The sequence below is a fragment of the Ailuropoda melanoleuca genome, chromosome 3, assembly GCF_002007445.2.
Source record: "Ailuropoda melanoleuca isolate Jingjing chromosome 3, ASM200744v2, whole genome shotgun sequence".
In the NCBI taxonomy this organism is placed as follows: domain Eukaryota; kingdom Metazoa; phylum Chordata; class Mammalia; order Carnivora; family Ursidae; genus Ailuropoda; species Ailuropoda melanoleuca.
The window spans coordinates 28,918,276-28,940,000 of NC_048220.1; the positions used below are offsets into that span (position 1 = coordinate 28,918,276).

The 21,725-nt window shown below is 41.4% G+C and overlaps 2 protein-coding genes across 2 annotated transcripts; both read left to right on the plus strand.

The window, feature by feature from the left end:
• The first annotated feature begins 11,021 nt into the window (after positions 1 to 11,021).
• LOC109489043 (protocadherin beta-2-like) lies at positions 11,022 to 15,952 on the plus strand. Its single transcript, XM_019795563.2, is given in 2 exon segments — positions 11,022 to 13,470; positions 13,472 to 15,952. Coding segments are annotated over 2 exon segments (2,394 nt in total). The 5' UTR covers positions 11,022 to 12,052; the 3' UTR covers positions 14,448 to 15,952.
• Positions 15,953 to 17,409: 1,457 nt separating this feature from the next.
• On the plus strand, positions 17,410 to 20,733 carry LOC100484918 (protocadherin beta-3). Its single transcript, XM_019795555.2, is given in 2 exon segments — positions 17,410 to 19,850; positions 19,852 to 20,733. Coding segments are annotated over 2 exon segments (2,337 nt in total). The 5' UTR covers positions 17,410 to 17,636; the 3' UTR covers positions 19,975 to 20,733.
• Positions 20,734 to 21,725: the final 992 nt, after the last annotated feature.

Sequence of the window (21,725 nt, forward strand, 5' to 3'; positions counted from 1 at the left end):
AGGATTTATACTCTAGAAACTACAAAACACTTATGAAAGAAATTGAGGAAGACACAAGGACATGGAAAAACATTCCATGCTCATGGATTGGAAGAATAAACATTGTGAAAATGTCTATGCTGCCCAGAACAATCTACACATTCAATGCAATCCCTATCAAAATACCATTGACATTTTTCACAGAGCTGGAACAAACAATCCTAAAATTTGTATGGAACCAGAAAAGACCCTGAATTGCCAGGGGAATGATGAAAAAGAAAACCAAAGCTAGGGGCATCACAATGCCTGACTTCAACCTATGTTACAAAGCCATGATCATCAAGACAGCATGGTATTGGCACAAAAACAGATACATAGATCAGTGGAACAAAATAGAGAGCCCAGAAATGGACCCTCTACTCTATGGACAACTAACCTTAACAAATCAGGAAAGAATATCCAATGGAAAAAAGTCTCTTCAATAAATGGTGCTGGAAAAATTGGACAGCCACATACAGGAGAATGAAACTGGACCATTTTCTTACACCATACACAAAGATAAACTCAAAATGGATGAACTACCTCAGTGTGAGACAGGAATTCATCAAAATCCTAGAGGAGAACACAGGCAGTAACCTCTTCAACATTGGCCACAGCAACTTCTTGCAAGGCTCGTCTCTAAAGGCAAGGGAAGCAAAAGCAAAAATGAACTTTTGGGACTTCATCAAGATAAAAAGCTTCTGCATAGTAAAGGAAACAGTCAACAAAGCTAAGTGGCAAGCCACGGAATGGGAGAAGATATTTGCAAATGACATTACAGATAAAAGGCTGGTATCCAAGATCTATAAAGAACTTATCAAACTCAACACCCAAAAAACAAGTAATCAAATCAAAAAATGGGTAGAAGACACGAACAGACACTTCTCCAAAGAAGACATACAAATGTCCAACAGACACATGAAAAAATGCTCAACATCACTTGCCATCAGGGAAATACATATCAAAACCACAATGAGATACCACCTTACACCAGTTAGAATGGCTAAAATTAACAAGACAGGGAACAACATATGTTGGCGAGGATGTGGAGAAAGGGGGACCCTCTTACACTGTTGGTGGGAATGCAAGCTGGTACAGCCACTTTGGAAAACAGTATGGAAGTTCCTCAAAAAGTTGAAAATAGAGTTACCCTATGACCCAGAAATTGCACTACTGGGCATTTCCCCAAAGATACAGATGTAATGAAAAGAAGGGGCACACGCACCCCAATTTTCATAGCAGCCGTGTCCACAATAGCCAAACTGTGGAAGGAGCCGAGATGTCCTTCAACAGATGAATGGATAAAGAAGGTGTGATTCATATATAGAGTGGAATATTACTCAGCCATCAGAAAGGATGAATACCTACTATTTGCATCGACATGGATGGCACTCTAGGGTACTATGCTAAGTGAAATAAGTCAAGCAGAGAAAGAAAATTATCATATGGTTTCACTCATATCTGAAATATAAGAAATAGTGCAGAGGACAATAGGGGAAGGAAGGGAAAACTGAATGGGAAGAAGTCAGAGAGGGAGACTAACCATGAGAGACTCTTGACTCCAGGAAACAGACTGAGGATTGCAGATAGGGAGAAGGGTGGGGGAATGGGATAACTGGGTGATGAGCATTAAGGAGGGCACATGATGTGATGAGCACTGGGTGTTATATGCAACTAATGAATCATTGCACATTATATAAAAAACTAATGATGTACTTTATGTTGGCTAATTGAATTTAAATAAAAAATAATTTCTTAAAAAACACAAACTACAATAGCTCACCCACTATGAAATGGGTAATCTGAATAGCCCTATAACTCTCAAGGAAATTGAATTTGTAATTTTAAAATCCCTCTCTCCACTCCCCATACCCTCCATCAAAGTCTGATTGAAATAACTGGAAGGATTTTTTAAAAAGATTTTATTTATTTGACAGAGATAGAGACAGCCAGCGAGAGAGAGAACACAAGCAGGGGGAGTGGGAGAGGAAGAAGCAGGCTCATAGCAGAGGAGCCTGATGTGGGGCTTGATCCCACAACACCAGGATCACGCCCTGAGCCGAAGGCAGACGCTTAACGACTGTGCCACCCAGGCGCCCCTGGAAGGATTTTTTTTTATGCCTCACATAATCACCATTTTTTGTGTGTGCAGTGAGAACATTTAAGATCTGCTTTCATAGAAACTTTCAAGTACATAATACAATATTCTTAACTATAGTCACCATGTCATATATAAGATCCCCAGAACTTACTCCTCCTATATCTGGAAGTTTATACCCTTTGACATTTCCTCGTTTCCTCCACTCCCATCCCCTGCCAACCACCATCCTGTTCTCTGTTTCTATGAGTTCGGCTTATTTAGAATCCACAAATAAGTGAGAACCTACAGTAATAATCTTTCTCTGTCGGACTTATTTCACTTAACACAATGCCCCTGACCCATCTATGCTTTTACAAGTGGCAGGAATATCTTCGTTTTTATGGCTGAATAATATTCCCTTGTATATGTATACCATTACCCATTCATCCCATGATGATGCTTACTGTTTTTCCATGTCTTGGTTTTTGTCAATAATGCTGCAGTGAACATGGAGGTGCAGATACCTCTTTGAGATAGTGGTTTCATTTCCTTCAAATATATACCCAGAAGTGGAATTGCTAGATCATATGGTAGTTCTATTTTTGTTTTTTAAAGATTTATTTATTTACTATTTGAGAGGGAGAGAGCATGAGGGAGTGGGGGGAAGGGAAAGAGGGAGAGGAGAGAGAGAATCTCAAGCAGACTCCCGGCTAAGCACGGAGCCCGACCTGGGGCTGGATCCCATGACCCTGAGATCGTGATCTGAGCTGAAATCAGGAGTTGTACACTTAACCAATTGAGCCACCCAGAGGCTCCTGTTTTCATTTTTTAGGAACCTCTATGCTATTTACCACAGTGGCTGTAGCAATGTACATTCCCACCAACAGTGCATAGGGGTTCCCTTTAAGGGGTCATTTAGGCTTACATTTGTTTGAAGGAGTAAGCAGGACTATCGGTAGGTTCCTGTTTTCATAGTATTACCACTAATAACTGTTAGCATTTATGAAACACTGTGATGTTCCAAGCACTAGGCAGAACATTTCATAAGCACTGTATCACCGGGGTGCCCAGATGGCTCAGTCTGTAGAGCATGTGACTCTTGATCTTGGGGTCTTGAGTTCAAGCCCCAGGTTGGGCATAGGACCTACTTAAAAAAAAATGCTGCATAAGCACTGTTTCACTTAATTCTCACAACTTCAAGAAGCAGGTAACATTATTATATCCACTTTTTCTCACACCAGGAAACTGAAATTTGGAGAGATTAAGTGATTTTCTTAATATAAAATATATGAAGTAGTAGAGCCAGGATTTTGAGTCCCTTGACATAAAAGCCCATACTCTTAAACACCACTTAAAAGATGATGTTCTTGGGGCGCCTGGGTGGCACAGCGGTTGAGCGTCTGCCTTCGGCTCAGGGCATGATCCCGGCGTTATGGGATTGAGCCCCACATCAGGCTCCTCCGCTATAAGTCTGCTTCTTCCTCTCCCACTCCCCCTGCTTGTGTTCCCTCTCTCGCTGGCTGTCTCTCTCTGTCAAATAAATAAATAAAATCTTAAAAAAAAAGATGATGTTCTTACACAACGAGCTACTCACACATGCACACACTCAAACTGCAGGACCCTCCTTTAAATTGAGTATTAGTTTATCTGTACCAAATCAAATTGGAAAAAAGGGTTCATCCCTAGTCTTTCAGTTGTCACCCATAACACTTCAGGCAAGGCTCTGTGCTGTTGACTGAAAGACTGCGTTGCATTTCACATAAGCCATGACCACCTCATCTTTTCCAGAAAATCTCATTTCTCACAAAATCACAAGTACTTCATCTGCAGTAGAAAATAATTTCAATGGATTTTTTGTTTAAGCTGATACCATAAAATGCAACTAGCTCAAACTTCACCTCCTCTGGGAATCTTTCCTGATACCCCATTTCTGTTCTTACTTATATTTCCCTTTTGAGTAGTCATCGAGCCTGTGCAAATCTCTATCTTAGCACTTACCTCCCACATCATAATTGTCTCTTTATCTGTGTGCCTCTTCTAAGCTGTAACTTCCTGGGGTGTAGGCACCAGGCTTTATTCAATTTTACATCCCCAGTATCTTTCATAGGACTTGAATATAATCCCAAACACCTGCTGATTAATTAATAAATTCAACAGTTGCATGGCCAAATGGGTGACCTGTCTGAAATGGCAGAAATCCAGTTCAAGTTACTCTCAAATTGTACGGCTGTGATAATATAACAAAATAACTGATAATTAGACATATGATAATAAAACCATACGCTATCAATTGTTTCTGTCCACACTAGTTAAACCAAAAATCGGAGAAGTAATATGAAGAAATAATTTAAGAACTATGCCACTAGACGATGTGCCGATGAACAGGTTTTGACAGTTTCTGACGGAAACGGCTGTACATTCCAGGTTTTCAGTTCGGACGCCTGGTGGTGCTACAGGCTAAAAAGTAGGAGGAGGAGCCTGGCGTTTCTGCAGACTCCATCTTAGAAAAGACAAAATCTGAAAGGTACTGGGGATGGATGCGGCTTGGGAAGCGTCGGCTGCAAGCTCAGATTTCAGACTTTTCTTCAAATGAATGAGGACGAGACATCAGTTGACGTTATTCCTCTTACAAGACTTCCCAATCCTTCTTTCATTCAAGACAACGCACTCAGAGGGTGTGCAGGAAATTGTGCGAGAGAAAAGCTGGCAGAAAAGGCAAGTGGTGAGTGTTCCTTTTCTTCCGGGGCGTATTGCCGGCGGACCTGGAAAAGGAAGGCGGCTATTCATGGCCAGAAATCTCAGAGATTTGGCGCCGGCTGCGGAAAAGGGAGCGTCTGCGCACCTGTGGGAGGACAGGGGGTGGAGAGCAGGGTGGTTTCCAAAAAGATCCAAGAGATCCACCCAAAGAAGAGCCTTTTCTCCCGAATAGGAAACCAGACCTGCAGGAGCTCTGCATTTCCAAACCTGTAAACTTCTTTTTGGTTTTCTGAGAAAAAGGTAGGAGTCTGGAATGTTCCCTCTTTGAAAAATTCTTCTGAACGTTGCAGAATGTGCACCGGGAACATGCATGAGATTTAGGTAAATTTTCCGTCATTGGAAACTACACCATCAGTTCAATTTCCATTCTCACGGTGAAGTGCGATACAATAGTGAGATAAGTAATTTGCTTATTCGTGGGAAAAAATCTCTGGATGAAGAACAACCCAAGGTAAGTTTAACTATCACAGAAAGGAGTGGTAGTAATCAGCACTAGTTTGGGACCTCCTAGGTCCACATGGTGACAACCAGTGAAAACCCTTGAGATGCATGCCCCTCGGCAGTCTGGTTGTCAGAAGTCTCTGCTGAAGATGTAGTCTTAGTAAATCATTAAGAAATGGCTCACGGAATTCTCCAGGCTCACTAAATCCTCCAACCGCTGGAAAGTACTCACCAAACATTTTAATTACTGCTAATATCTGTGCATTATAAATAGCACTGCAAGAAAATTAGCCGGCAATTTCAGGACTCTGGCAAATACTCAGGAAATTCACAGCAGAAATACTTTCAGAAATCTTTTTCCCTGTGAAGGGTGTTGGATGACACTCCGCCTGTTGGATGACAATTCTATAGAATTGGTCATGTTGACGCTTGCTTGCTCATCCTGAAAAACCCCCAGAAACAGACTTCACCTCTTTAACGATCATCGTCTGAACACTCTGGCCTAAAAAGAAAATGCCTTGATCTTTCCTTGCAGAATTTTTTTCCATTGAATGTTAAAAATATTCCCTATTCTGCCAATCTGATGCAGGACAGAGAGAAGAGAGAGAGATGCATGCAACATCACTTTATCTTCAGTGACATTAAGTTCATGGAAGCTGAAAATAAGACATTAGGTAGATACGGCTATGATTCTTGGTATTCTTGCTTTTGGGCTCTGGATAAAAAGTAGAGGAAGACATCCCTTTTCTGAGTAGCATAGTTGCTGTTTTATGGTTCTACTTTAGTGGTATTTTCTTTTCTTCTGAAGCATAGCTAATGTTAATTCAGAGTCAACAAGTACTGATTACTAAGCTGTTTTTGTCTTTTTATTTACTTCACAAAGGTCTTGGTTTAGAAGCCAGTAGCCTCTTTATTAAGTACAGAAAAAGCATGCATTGTTTTCTCCTCAGGCCTAATTTCCTTTGATCTTTCACAAAGAGAAGTTATCCCTAAAACTTTGTGTAGATTATCCTAGGAGGTGTCCGAATGCTTGACAAAGAAACTCATCCCAATCTATCCATAAAATGATAATCTTCAAGAGGGAAGTCTTTCCAGTGGAGGCCAGCCTATGTATTTTGTCATTTTTTGCTTTTCTTGATATTTCATAGATGATGGCCCATAAATTGTGATGGCCTACTTTTCAGCCAGACTGCTGTACATCTCCTAAATTCAAATAACTATTTGATTACTGTTAGGTAGTTTTAACTTCTTGTTTGAAATAAAGTCATTTTATTTTGATGACATTGGTGAGACAAAGTCAAATACAGGGGAAAAAGTAATTGGTAGAAATAAATGTCTCTTTCATTATTTAAGGTGTAATCCACTGAGTTGCTGTGCAGCTTATTTATTACTATGCTAATTTGTATTTGTTCATTTTTGCTAAGTTTTCTTATGAATATAAAAAAATAATTCATTTTTAGCAATTAATGCCTCAGCCTCTCCAATACATTAAAAGGAAATGCCATTTAATATGGAGTGGCAAAACAAACTCATCTTTCTTCTCTTTGCATCAGTGTTTAATACTCTCCGATATAGTTTAGAATAATCAAAGGCAGAGGATACAAAAGCATGACATACCTAAAATGAGATGTAATTGTTGATTTTTAATGTATACGTAATAGTTGCTAAGAAAATAAAATACACATTATTCAATATACTGGATAATAAGCATATTACATAAATACAAAATAGTTGGTATTTCCATTTAGAAATTTGCTTTCTAAATTTTTTTTCTACTTTCCAGAGAATTTGAAAAACTAAGAGAGGCCTGATAATGACACTGAAGGCTTAGATGGTAGAGCAACCCGACTGCAAATATAGTACTGTATGCTCCATATTACACTATCCTGACTTTGAAAGTTGTATTGGAAGCCTGAGACTATGGTGGTATAAATAATAGAAAGAAATATTAGTGTAATAAAACTTTGATTATGCAAAGCCATATTTGCTAAGGAGTTAGAAGAAGGAATAATGGAATACTTAAAGCCTAACCTAAGGCAAACTTACTCTATTTTACTTAACATATACCATTGAGGAAACGGAACTCCTGCAGAATTCTGTTCCAAAGGCACTGCAGAGTAGTTCCTTCATTGCTAATTTCACGATATTTTGTGCCTGAGAGTGGGAAAGCTATTGGTGGTAGTTGCTGCCTAGGGGGGCATGGATATGAGGGGGTAAATAATATTTCTAAAGATAAAAGACAGCATTTTCAAACTACAGACTCAGGATTTGCTACTAAATAGAAATTAGGGGGCACCTGGGTGGCTCCGTTGGTTAGGCGTCCAACTCTTGGTTTTAGCTCAGGTCATGATCTCAGCGTCGTGAGATTGAGCCCGGCATTTTGCTCCACGCTGGGCATGAAGCCTGCTTAAGATTCTCTCTCTCCCTCTGCCCCTCTCTGCTCTCTAAGTAAATAGATAAATAGAAATTGGATCCAGAGTTGGTGTACAAACTAAGTGAGGCATAGATGCTGGATTTTTAGTTGCTAAAGTAAAATCCTTTGCATTTTTCCAAGTTGAGTTGAGATTCATGGATATAAATAATTATTCACCGGCGTGTTCTTTGACTTGGGAATGCTGCCAAAAATCCAATAGAGCATTCCTGTAGCAATCAAAGTCCATAAAGATGGCGGGACTTGGATGTAAATAGTAGCATTCATAAGTATACCTTGAATCCCAATTCCCATGTCTACTCTTGACAACTGCCACAACAATGGTGGCAAGAAATATCTAGAACTGGAATGGCATATTTCTCAGTGGAAAGAAATAGGTTGAGTTTAATTTAACAATAACAATATTGGATGGTCACTACTGTTGGCCAGATCCAGGTCTGCACTGGTGTTCACCAGGAAAGTTGTTGGTTGTCAGTTATTTTCTCAGGTTTCTTTCCCCCGACACATTCTTTGCCCTCCCTACATCTGTAGATTTCTTCATTATTTGTATTCTGTGTTGTATTTAGTAGTTAAAAAACACTTAGGCACATTTTCTTTTTAAAAAGAAATTTCAGGGTGAGGGGATGAGTGAAACAGATGAAGGGAATTAAGTACAAACTTCCAGTTATAAAATAAATAAGTCATGGGGATGTAAAGTACAGCATAGGGAATATATAGGCAGTAATACTGTAATAACTTTGTATGGTGATAGATGGTAAGTACACTTATTGTGGTGACTGTTTTGTAATGTGTATAAGTGTTGAGTCACTATGTTGTATCCGTGAAACTAATATAATATCATATGTCAAATATATGTCAAGTAAGAAATAAATTAATTTTAAAAAGAGAGAAAGAGACAAACCAAGAGACTTAACTATAGAGAACAAAACGATGGTTACCAGAAAGGAGGTGAGTGGGGATGGGTGAAGTAGGTGGAGAATGAGGAAGGCATTTGTCCTGATGAGCACTGGGTGATACATAGAAGTGTTAAATTACTATACTGTACACCTGAAACTAATATAACACTGTATGTTAACTATACTGGAATTATAATAAAATGAAATAAAAACAAATAAAATGAATTTTTAATTGTGCTTTTAGTACAAATGCAATCATCTACCAGACTACCAAAACCTGATACAAGTTTTAGCCTATTTTAATAGAGACAGAATCCAATACATACTCAAGGCAGGCTAGAACCCATGGCAATGTGTGGTCAAGATTTTTTTCAGGGGAACAGTTTGTACTAATAGACTATAATGATTCTCATGAAACAAAAAAATGGCAAAATTCTTATGCAAGTGTCCTTTTACAAGCCATTAGTTGTATATTCGTTCTGCGGAAAGCAAAGAGCATCTTCATTTTCCCTGCTTGAGTCACCTTTATTTTGAAATCCTGCTTGCCTGAGCTTTGTGAAATAAATATCTTGATAGATTATGAAAAAACTTAGTTGTTTGTATCCTTAATAGAGTCAAAAGCAAATTGTTTGAGTGTTACCACAGGCCCACAATTTCCACCTTAAGTGCCAGAACACTCCCTATGAAATGAACTTAAAATGTTTGGATTATTATAATATTAATATAAACATAATCATGAAAAGATAAAAATAATATCAAAATACAAGTAGGCATTTATTTTCTAAATGTTAAGAAAAGGAATCTGTGATTGCCCAGTATTTTTTTTTACCTAATTACAGAAAATAAATGAGAGCTTAAAAAAGTGTTATGCCATTATTACATTTAATAAATCATCCATTCCAGTTTTCTGGAAATACAGGGGATAGAGGAACAGGTTAAATGACACCACAAGGAAACAATCAGACAAATTCAGAATGTATAACATCCTACAAGACAACAGGTCTGGATACTTTAAAGAATTCAATAAAAGACAGGAGACTGTTATAGAATAAATAGATTCAACACCTAATACAATCATGAAACTTGGTTAAAAAACAAATTTTCTAAGACATTATTTATAACAAGTGGTTAAAAAGTGCATTTGTAAAAGGAACTCAGGAGTGCATATGAATTCTTACCAAATTTAAGAAAATTGAGGAATAATGGAAAAATAATGAGATTTTAGGTACCATTATGGAATCATTATTAATTTTGTTAAGTGTGCTAGTAGGATCATGATTATATAGGACAATGTCCTTATACTTAGGCGATGCCTGCTGAAATATTTAGAGGTGAAGTGTTATGATGTCTTCAAGTCACTTTCAAATGGGTCAGCAAAAAAAGGGGTACTTGTGTGTAGAATAAAAAATATATTGATAGAACAAATATGGTAAAAATTAAGCTTTGAATTTGGATGGAGTGTAGAATTATGTTTGTATAATTCTTTTAACTTTTCTATATATTTAAAACATTTCTCAATACAAATATTTATTTTCTCAGAGTGAGAGAGAGCACACAAGTGGGGGAGAGGGGCAAAGGGAGAGGAAAAGAGAGAAACTTAAGCAGGCTCCACATCCAGCATGGAGCCTGACATGGGTTTCAGTCTCACAACTGAGATCATGACCTGAACCCAAATTAATAGACTTAAAATTTTAGACCAGTTTTAGATTTTATAGAAAATTTAGCAAATAGTACAAAGATTTCCCATATACCCACTTTATCTCACTCATAGTGTTCCCTAGTATAAACATCTTGCATTAATGTGGTACATTTATTATAATTAATGAACCAATATCGGTCCATTATTATTAACTGGAGTCTGTAGTTTATGTTAGGGTTCATTCTTTGTGTTTTTTTATGGGTTTTGACAAACGCATAATGTCATGTATCCACCATTACATTATCATAAAGAGAAGTTTCAGTACCTCCCATATCTCCTGTGTTTTACCTGTTAATTCACCTCCTCCTTCCATCTGACAACTACTAATCTTCTTAACGTATCTTTACGTTTGCTTTTCCAGAATGCCATGTAGTTGAAAGTAATAGAGTACGGAGTACGTGCCTTTTCAGACGGGTTTCTTTCACTAAGCAATATGCATTTAAATTTCCTCCATGTCTTTTCTGGGTTGATAACTGACTTGTTTTTATCAAGTATTTTATTTTTTAAAAAGATTTTATTTATTTGACAGAGAGAGAGAAAGAGAGAGACAGAGCGGATGCATGCACAAGCAGGGGGAGCGGCAGACAGAGGGAGAGGGAGCGGCAGGCTCCCTGGCCAAGCAGGGAGCCCATCACGGGGGCGGGGACTCAATCCCAAGACTCTCAATTTTGAGCTGAACCAAAGGCAGATGCTTAACTGATTGAGCCACCCAGGCGCCCCTTATCAAATATTTTAAATACAAAAAGATAGAAACTAAACACCTAACAACAAATTGCAACATGTATGTCTTGTTTGGCACCTGATTTAACAAATTATCTCTAAAAAGACATTAAAAAAAGATAACTGGGTAAATTCAATACTTACTGAATATTTGATATTATGAAATTATTAGCGTTGCTAGATGTGATAACTGATTTGATGTTATACAAAAAATGCCCTTACCTGTTAGAAAAGAAAACAAAAACATTGATACATTCACATGAAGAAAATTTCCAGCTACTTTTGGAGATTTTCATGTGGCCCAAATGTGTCAAATTTCAGGGAAATGTGAAGTGAGAGTGGTGCAAGAGAGATAATATAAGAACAATATTTCACAGTCCATGAGAATGTTGTTATTTGAATACTGTGATTTCCCTGAGTTTGTATAGTTTTTGGTTTCTCTTGAATGTGAGGATGGTAACCTAATCACCACCTCTAACTAAAAACTGGGAACTGCCTACTCAAAGCCTTCTTTCACCCTGAGCCTGAAGTTACTCCCTTCCAGTTTCTGAAGTCGATGTTTTCCAATTTAAAACGAGCCCCTTCGATCTGTGAGAAAGCTGGAATGGAAATTTGTCAATGCTTGCCATGGTCCTTATGAATGCAATGAAAAAGTCTTTGGAAATGCAGTAAGACGTTGAGACACTACGTGAAAATATTCCATTTAGATTGCCATCGGTCTGAAAGAAAGGAACAGGATGTAATGTTTGGATAAAATAAACACTTGGAAAGGACGCAGGGTGGCGCTGCAGCATTAAAAGTAGAACGAAGAAAGCTACCAGCGGGCGCTCCTTAAGCCAGATGCTCTGCTAAAGAAGCAAGCAGGAAGGGGAGGCTTTCTAAGGTGTTTGCTCCGGGAAATCAGGGCCTTGGGCATCTCCACTTACCTAGTACCTGCGAGATACTAGATGATAAGAGTCCGCCACAACACGAGCTGAAAATAGGTCACGTTTGCTGGAATACGGAAAGCGATGGAGGCCGGAGAGGGAAAAGAACGCTTTCTGAAACAAAGGCAAGTCTTGATATTCTTTGTTTTGCTGGGCATGGCTCAGGCTGCTTCCGAACCTAGGCACTATTCAGTGGCTGAGGAAATGGAGAGTGGCTCCTTTGTGGCCAATTTGTTAAAAGATCTGGGGCTGGAAGTAGATGAGCTAGCTGCACGGGGGGCTCGGGTCATTTCCAAAGGGAAAAAAACGCGTCTGCATTTTGATAGGCAGACAGGGGATTTGTTGTTAATTGAGAAACTGGATCGGGAGGAGCTGTGCGGCCTTGCGGAGCCATGCGTGCTACCTTTCCAGGTGTTATTGGAAAATCCCTTGCAGTTTTTTCAGGCCGAGCTACGGATTAGAGATATAAATGATCATTCCCCGGTTTTCCTAGACAAAGAAATAATTTTGAAAATTTCAGAAAGTATCACTCCTGGAACTACATTCCTAATAGAACGTGCCCAGGACTTAGATGTAGGAAGCAACAGTCTCCAAAGTTACACAGTCAGCCCCAATTCCCATTTCCGGCTTACATTACAAGACAGTCCTGACGGCATATTACCACAGCTGGTGCTGGACAAAGCACTGGATCGAGAGGAACAGGCTGAGATCAGGTTAACTCTCACAGCGCTGGATGGCGGGACTCCACCCAGGACTGGCACTGCCTTGGTTCGCATTGAAGTCTTAGACGTCAATGATAACGCGCCCGAGTTTGCAAAGCGGTTTTATGAGGTGCAAGTTCTGGAAAACAGTCCCATTGGATTCCTGGTTGCCACGGTCTCTGCTAGCGACTTGGACATTGGAACCTATGGAGAAATATCTTACGTATTTTCCCAAGCCTCTGAAGATATTCGCAAAACTTTTCAAATAAATGCAAAGTCAGGAGAACTTTTTTTAACACAGAAACTGGATTTCGAATCCACTCAGACTTATACATTAAATATTCAGGCGACAGACGGTGGAGGCCTTTCTGGAAGTTGCGTGGTGTTTGTCCAAGTGATGGATTTGAATGACAACCCTCCGGAACTGACTATGTCAACATTTATCGATCATATCCCAGAAAACTTGCAGGAGACCATAATTGCTGTATTCAGGGTTTCAGATCCTGACTCGGGAGACAATGGGAGAATGGTTTGCTCCATTCAAGATGATCTTCCTTTCTTCCTTAAACCTTCTGTTGAGAATTTTTACACCCTCGTGACAAACACAGCTTTGGACCGAGAGACAAGAGCCCAGTACAACATCACCATCACCGTCACCGACCTGGGGACCCCCAGGCTGAAAACCCAGCACAACTTAAGCGTGACTGTGTCCGACGTCAACGACAACGCCCCCGCCTTCAGCCAAAGCTCCTACACCCTGCGGGTCCGCGAGAACAACAGCCCCGCCCTGCACATCGGCAGTGAGCGCCACCGACAGAGACGCGGGCGCCAACGCCCAGGTCACCTACTCGCTGCTGCTGCCGCCCCACGACCCGCACCTGCCCCTGGCCTCGCTGGTGTCCATCAACGCGGACAACGGGCAGCTGTTCGCGCTCAGGGCGCTGGATTACGAGGCGCTGCAGGCGTTCGAGTTCGGCGTGCGCGCGGCCGACCGCGGCTCGCCCGCGCTCAGCAGCCAGGCGCTGGTGCGCGTGCTGGTGGTGGACGACAACGACAACGCGCCCTTCGTGCTGTACCCGCTGCAGAACGGCTCGGCGCCCTGCACCGAGCTGGTGCCCAGGGCGGCCGAGGCGGGCTACCTGGTGACCAAGGTGGTGGCGGTGGACGGCGACTCGGGCCAGAACGCCTGGCTGTCGTACCAGCTGCTCAAGGCCACGGAGCCCGGGCTGTTCGGCGTGTGGGCGCACAACGGCGAGGTGCGCACGGCCCGGCTGCTGAGCGAGCGCGACGCCGTCAAGCACAGGCTGCTGGTGCTGGTCAAGGACAATGGCGAGCCGCCGCTGTCGGCCAGCGTCACGCTGCACGTGCTGCTGGTGGACGGCTTCTCGCAGCCCTACCTGCCGCTGCCGGACGTGGCGGCGGCCGAGGCCCGGGCCGACCCGCTCACCGTCTACTTGGTCATCGCCTTGGCGTCGGTGTCGTCGCTCTTCCTGGTGTCGGTGCTGGTGTTCGTGGCGGTGCGGCTGTGCAGGAGGAGCCGGGCGGCGTCGGGGGGCGGCTGCGCGGTGCCCGAAGGCCCGTTTGCGGGCCACCTGGTGGACGTCAGCGGCACGGGGACCCTGTCCCACAGCTACCAGTATGAGGTGTGTCTGAGGGGAGGCTCAGGGACTGGCGAGTTCAAGTTCCTCAAGCCAATTCTCCCCAGTTTCCTTGGTCTGGGTGAGGAGAGGATTAGTGAAGGAAACCCCAATTTCAGGGATAATTTTGAATTCAATTAAGTATTGATACGGGTCTACTGAGCCTAGTCTCAGTTAATTTGTGGAAAGTCCTTTCTTACTGCCTTGCTCACTGGGGTTCTTTTTATTTGGTAAGTAGCTATCCTATTCCAATTTAGTGCATGTTACTGGTGTTTCTAAAGGTGTTCATTTGTGGTATAAGGAATGCAAATTTCCTTTGTTTTCTTTTTGTTGATTAGTCTCACTATAACTTAATTCAACTTAAAGTGTGAAAGTAAATTTTGTATTTTCGGAAGTCTTTAATTTTTAAGTTAGACCACCGTTTTCCAAACTCACCTACCACAGTTCCTAGGTAATTTTGCAGAACTTAAAATTTAAAACATCTTTTTAAATGTTTGCAATCGCTACACAAGCTTATTCCTTTTCCAACCCAGAATATTTGTGTTTGTATGTTCTTTTAGACTAGTATAACTTCTATTCTGTTTGCTCACGTTGACTAAAACCATTAATATATGTGTATTCTTTAATAACAAAACAACATCTCACATTTTTCTAAATATGTACTTCCTTAAAGTGTCCATAAATGAAGATTATGATTTCTTAGAGATTGTGACAACCTTGACTGCTGGATTCTACAAACCATTCACATCAATAGTGCTCAGTCAACTACTAATATTCTCAAATGTAGTTAAATAAATAGCATGTGTCCAGTTGTTTTTAAAGCCATGTAATTCTTCATGCTTTCTGTTAAAATTTTTTCTTTAAACCTCTGCTCATTTCAATTCCCCGTTAAAAGTTACCAGTTTTAGCAATTACAACCCATCTGTTAACTTTGAGCACATCCTTAAAATCCAAGAGATATGAGGAAATAAATCTAAGTCTTTGTTCTTGACCAAATTTTAGAAACTTCAAATGTTAGTTTGGCATTGCATTTTTCAAAAATTTTGGAGCATTTATGATTCCTTTGGAAATAAGCCCGTGACTACTTCTGTTTTTCCCTTTTCAGTTTCCTAGGGTTTTCAAAGCTTTTTTTCTTTTTAGGTTCTTGAATATGTTTCTCAATAGCTCCCCATTTATTGTATGATTAGCACAGTAACTGGAGGATTATAGGTTCTTAATAAAAGTTTTGAATAAATGATTGAAAGAAAGAAGTGTCTTTATTTCACCCTGTGATATTTTGATATTTAAAGACACTAAAATACTCAGAGAACAAAATTTTGCTGGAATTAAATGCTCTCTGATGCATGAGGAATTACATATATAATTTTTGGTTACTAAATTAACCTGATTACTGTTATTGAAAGATCATGCAGTTGTCAGTCCCTGATGTCTCTTTTCTTCAATATATTTTTCCTTTCTCTCTTCCTATTTGAGTCTCCTCTCCTGACTTCTAGTTTAAGGGCTTTATATGGGGAAATTGTGTTTTTGATTTTATAATTTAAATTTCCTTGTATAATTCCCTAAATGATTCATCCAACTTTATTTCTTGCAGTGCAGTTTCAGATCCATACATTAAAACACATTTTTAATTCTTAATGTTCTTCAGCCTATATTTAAATTCTTATATCATTTTATGTTTATTTGCATGAGCTGTACTATTAGAATTATATGAATTCTAAAGGTGTCCTTTTGAGATTAGTAGTGTAGAACACTACTAATCCTTAGTAGGATCTTGGATAAGTCACATCATTTCGCTTGAAATTATTATCAAATGAGATAATATATATAGAAGTATAAGTGCTGTTATTTTTATTATTACTAAGAGCAGTCCTAATAGATGATCCTTCCTGTTACATTCCTGATAATTGTGAAGATGCTAGATTGAACAGTTGATATTTGAATTGTTTCATTTCTCTGCCTAAAACCTTGCAATATCTTCCTTTTATTCTTAGAATAAAATCCAAGCATCTGTTATTTGCCCACAGTTTATCTCTCCGGCCTTCTCTTCCCACTTACTCTTGAGACACAAAGTTTTGGGTACACTGCCCTTTTATTATCTATAATGGCTATTCTTTACCGTTGCTGGCCTTTACGTATCAGTTTCTCATATATGTATTCTTCCCATTTTACAGTCTTAGTCTGTAAGACTTGGCCTGTAAGACACACGTCTTATCCTTCATCTTCTAGATTAAGTGGCACAACTTTGATGGAACCTTTTTCACCCACCACCCATTGAGTCAGGTCCTCCTATTGCATACTTTCAGTGTGCTCAGTATATTTCCTATGTAGCACTTTTCACAGTTTTTTTGAACATATATTTAAAGTCTGTTCATCCCATTAGATGGAAAACTGTATAAGATAAATAGACACGATTTGTCTTGTTACTACTATATGCCTAACTTCTACAAACTCAACAAGTACGTGTTTCCACAGATAAGTTACAGTTACACAGATGAAACAGTTAATACAGTTCATATAGATGAAACCAGTAATTGTAAAATTATTGTGAAATAAGAGGAGAAATCTCTATGTTCCCTGAGTGTAAAGATTTGAAAGGAGTTGGGCATTTGTGACCTCTGAGTATACACCCTGACACGACCTATTATAATTTTTATCACCTTGCATGAGGTCATCTTTTCATAGCATTTTTTCCCTGATTATAAATGCAATTCGTGCACATTTTACAAAATATGGAAAATAAGAGAAAAATGCAAGTAGGCTATGAAGCATATCATCATTTAGGGCAAAATCCTTTAAAGTTTATGGGTAATAATTGCAGATGGGCAGGAAGAGTAGCTCTACCAGTGAAATCATATAAATCATTAAAAACATGTAAATGAGGACTCTTACCAAAGACAGTGGTTGTTCTTTTTTAAGGGGACATTTCATTTCCCTAGGTTGTGTTTGTTTAACTCATTTAACACAAGAACCTCCTCCAGTCAAATGGGTTTGAGAAGGGGAATAAGTGATTTAAAAAATCAGCACCCTGCGCCGCTCTGGCCCCAACACCTTCTCTAAAATTTTTAAGCTACCAGCGAACGCATGGTGGCGCTGTTGACTAAGAAGGCGAATTAAACCACCGTCATTGTGCGCACTCTTTAAGGCACCGATCCAATTCGGTAAACTAGGGGGTTGTGAGCCTGGGCAGATTTTTAAGCAAGCAAATCTGAGCCCAGGAAAGGATTATTCGCTAGACCTTCTTCAAAGGTTGGAAGGCAAAAGGCTGCGTTTGCTAGCACTGCCGGAGGCTTAGTTTGTCAATATATCCGGGAAGAACGTGGCGAAAGCACAATGGAGGCCAGAGGGGAGCGTTTTCTTAGACAAAGGCAAGTCCTATTTCTCTTTGTTTTTCTGGGTGGGTCTCTGGCTGGGTCTGACTCAAGACGCTACTCTGTGTTTGAGGAAACAGAGAGGGGCTATTTAATAGCTAACCTAGCAAAGGATCTAGGGCTAGGGGTAGGGGAACTGGCTGTGAGGGGCGCCCAGGTTGTGTCTAAAGGGAACAAACAGCATTTTCAGCTCAACCATCAGACCGGCGATTTGCTCCTGCATGAGAAATTGGACCGGGAAGAGCTTTGCGGCCCCACTGAGCCATGTATACTGCATTTTCAGATATTGCTGCAAAACCCTTTGCAGTTAGTTACAAATGAGCTTCAGGTCATAGATGTAAATGACCATTCTCCGGTATTCTTTGAAAATGAAATGCAGCTGAAACTCTTAGAAAACACGCCACCAGGAACCATAATTCCTTTGGAAAATGCTGAGGACTTGGATGTGGGAAGAAACAGTCTCCAAAACTACACTATCACTCCTAATTCCCATTTCCACGTTCTCACACGCAGCCGTAGAGACGGAAGAAAGTACCCACAACTGGTGCTGGACAAAGCGCTAGACCGCGAGGAGCAGACAGAGCTCCTTTTGACGCTCACCGCGCTGGATGGCGGCTCTCCACCCCGGTCGGGAATCGTCCAGATCCACATCCTGATCTTAGACATAAACGACAACGCCCCTGAATTTACACAGTCACTCTATGAGGTTCAAATTCTAGAGAACAGCCCCATTAACTCTGTTATTGTCACTGTCTCAGCTTCTGACTTAGATACAGGAAATTTGGGGACAGTATCATATGCATTTTTTCACGCTTCTGAAGAAATTCGCAAAACCTTCCAGCTAAATCCAATTACTGGTGATATCCAGCTAGTCAAATATTTGAATTATGAGGTTTTGAATACTTATGAAGTGGACATAGAAGCTAAGGATGGTGGAGGCCTTTCCGGAAAAACCACAGTGATAGTTCAGGTGGTTGATGTGAACGACAACCCACCAGAACTGACCTTGTCCTCAATTACCAGCCCTATCCCTGAGAACTCGCCAGAGACTGTGGTGGCTGTTTTCAGTGTTTCTGATCTAGACTCTGGAGACAATGGGAGAATTATGTGTTTCATCGAGAACAATCTCCCCTTCATGCTCAAACCATCCGTAGAAAATTTTTACACCCTAGTTACAGAGAGACCACTCGACAGAGAGACCCAGGCCGAGTACAACATCACCATCACCGTCACCGACCTGGGGACCCCCAGGCTGAAAACCCAGCACAACTTAACCGTGACGGTGTCCGACGTCAACGACAACGCCCCCGCCTTCAGCCAAAGCTCCTACACCCTGCGGGTCCGCGAGAACAACAGCCCCGCCCTGCACATCGGCAGCGTGAGCGCCACCGACAGAGACGCGGGCGCCAACGCCCAGGTCACCTACTCGCTGCTGCTGCCGCCCCACGACCCGCACCTGCCCCTGGCCTCGCTGGTGTCCATCAACGCGGACAACGGGCAGCTGTTCGCGCTCAGGGCGCTGGATTACGAGGCGCTGCAGGCGTTCGAGTTCGGCGTGCGCGCGGCCGACCGCGGCTCGCCCGCGCTCAGCAGCCAGGCGCTGGTGCGCGTGCTGGTGGTGGACGACAACGACAACGCGCCCTTCGTGCTGTACCCGCTGCAGAACGGCTCGGCGCCCTGCACCGAGCTGGTGCCCAGGGCGGCCGAGGCGGGCTACCTGGTGACCAAGGTGGTGGCGGTGGACGGCGACTCGGGCCAGAACGCCTGGCTGTCGTACCAGCTGCTCAAGGCCACGGAGCCCGGGCTGTTCGGCGTGTGGGCGCACAACGGCGAGGTGCGCACGGCCCGGCTGCTGAGCGAGCGCGACGCCGTCAAGCACAGGCTGCTGGTGCTGGTCAAGGACAATGGCGAGCCGCCGCTGTCGGCCAGCGTCACGCTGCACGTGCTGCTGGTGGACGGCTTCTCGCAGCCCTACCTGCCGCTGCCGGACGTGGCGGCGGCCGAGGCCCGGGCCGACCCGCTCACCGTCTACTTGGTCATCGCCTTGGCGTCGGTGTCGTCGCTCTTCCTGGTGTCGGTGCTGGTGTTCGTGGCGGTGCGGCTGTGCAGGAGGAGCCGGGCGGCGTCGGGGGGCGGCTGCGCGGTGCCCGAGGGCCCGTTTGCGGGCCACCTGGTGGGACGTCAGCGGCACGGGGACCCTGTCCCACAGCTACCAGTATGAGGTGTGTCTGAGGGGAGGCTCAGGGACCGGCGAGTTCAAGTTCCTCAAGCCCATGAGTCTGGTTCAAGACACTGAGTGAGACTAAAGCAAAGCTCTAATTTTAAGGATAGTTTAGGTTTCATTTACAGAATAGTATAAAAATAGTTGTTTGGCTATGTTTTTCTTTTGAAATCAAGAATCTTTAGTTGATATAACCTTTTGTTTATATATTGATTTTACTTTGTTAATCCTTGCATATTCTTTTTTCATCTGCTTCCTTTCTTACTAATGCAGTCTTAATGCCTCCTTTTCTTTTTCTAATAGGTGATCAAAAATACATTCATTTTGTTTTAATGATGATTTCTAATAGGTTTACTTTAAGGAACTCATCTCAAATTCTATATCCAGAGCAATGTAGATAGAGTTCCACACCAGTGATCTTATAATTTACCTTGTTGAATACAGTCAGATATTGTTCTTTACAATATACTTAAAGCAGCTTTGTAGTTAATGAAGTTTGTGGATAGATATAATTTGTTTTCTTTAAGATGCACCTTCTTTAAGGTACAACATGTTTTTAAGGACATAGTAATCAAACGAAAGTAATACATTTAGTTCAGTTTCTGTTTTGACATTTGCAGTTAATATTTCAATATTATATGCATTTACATTGACAAAAATGAACACAAAATATAGGCAATAAGGCAAATTACTCTTGGATTTGACTAGAGTATTCTCATGATGTCTGAAGAAAAAAATTAAACCTAGAGTATTTTAAACAACAGATTGTGCCTTTCCATTTTGCACGAAAACATTGTTTAGTGAGGCATCTGATGCGACGACAATTTAGTTTGTAAATTCTGAGATATAAATGTTATCAACCCAAGAGTCATTTTTAAAAAGGTTTCATTTATTTATTTATTTATTTATTTATTTATTTAAAAGACAGAGTGGAGAGGGGTAGGAGAGAGGGAGAGAGAGAGAGAGACTCTCAAGCAGACTCCGTGCTTAGCTCCATCTCAGGACCCTGAGATCATAACCTGAGGGGAAACCAAGAGTCTTGGGCTCAACAGGCTGACCACCCAGGTATCCCAACCTAAGCGTCATTTTTAAAAAATTTTCAAGAAAGCACATGCATATATGATTTCTAAATGGATTATGGTAAAAGTGGTGTCCCATCCAATCCTACTTTTAAAATTAATACCTAGGGGTGCCTGGGTGGCCCAGTCAGTTAAGCCACTGACTGTTGGTTTTCGGCTCCAGTCCTGATCTCAGCGTCATGAGATTGAGCCCAGCCTCCGTGCTCCAGTTGGAGTCTGCTTGAATTCTCTCTTCCTCTCCCTCTGCCCCACCCTGCCTCCATTCTCTCTCTCTAAAATAAATAAGTAAATCTTTTTAAGAAGAACCATTTAAATTAATACCTACTTGGCATTTAGATGGTGATATATGAGGGAAATACATATGTATTTTTTTGTTTCCTGTCTTGGTTCCCTCCTCCTGATTTCAATCTGTCATGACTCAGGATTATATATGGTCCTTCTGGGATAAACTGTCCATCCACATCAGCATTCTACCCCCTATAATGTAATTAAAAGATGTCCAAGAATAGGGTAGTTCTAGAGAAGAGAGAGCAATATCATTGTGAAAGTCTAAATTAGCTACATCTATGGACAAAATCTGGAAGCAACCAACACACATTTTATGGCTATTTTGGGTGAAACAGAAAAACTTATATTTAATTGACAAATTATTTAGTTCCCAATTAGAGAAGTTGATTAGGAAAAAATCGAGTTTTCTCCTCAGAGGCATTTTCTCATCCGAATGGATAGAAACTTCCAAGAACTGAAAACT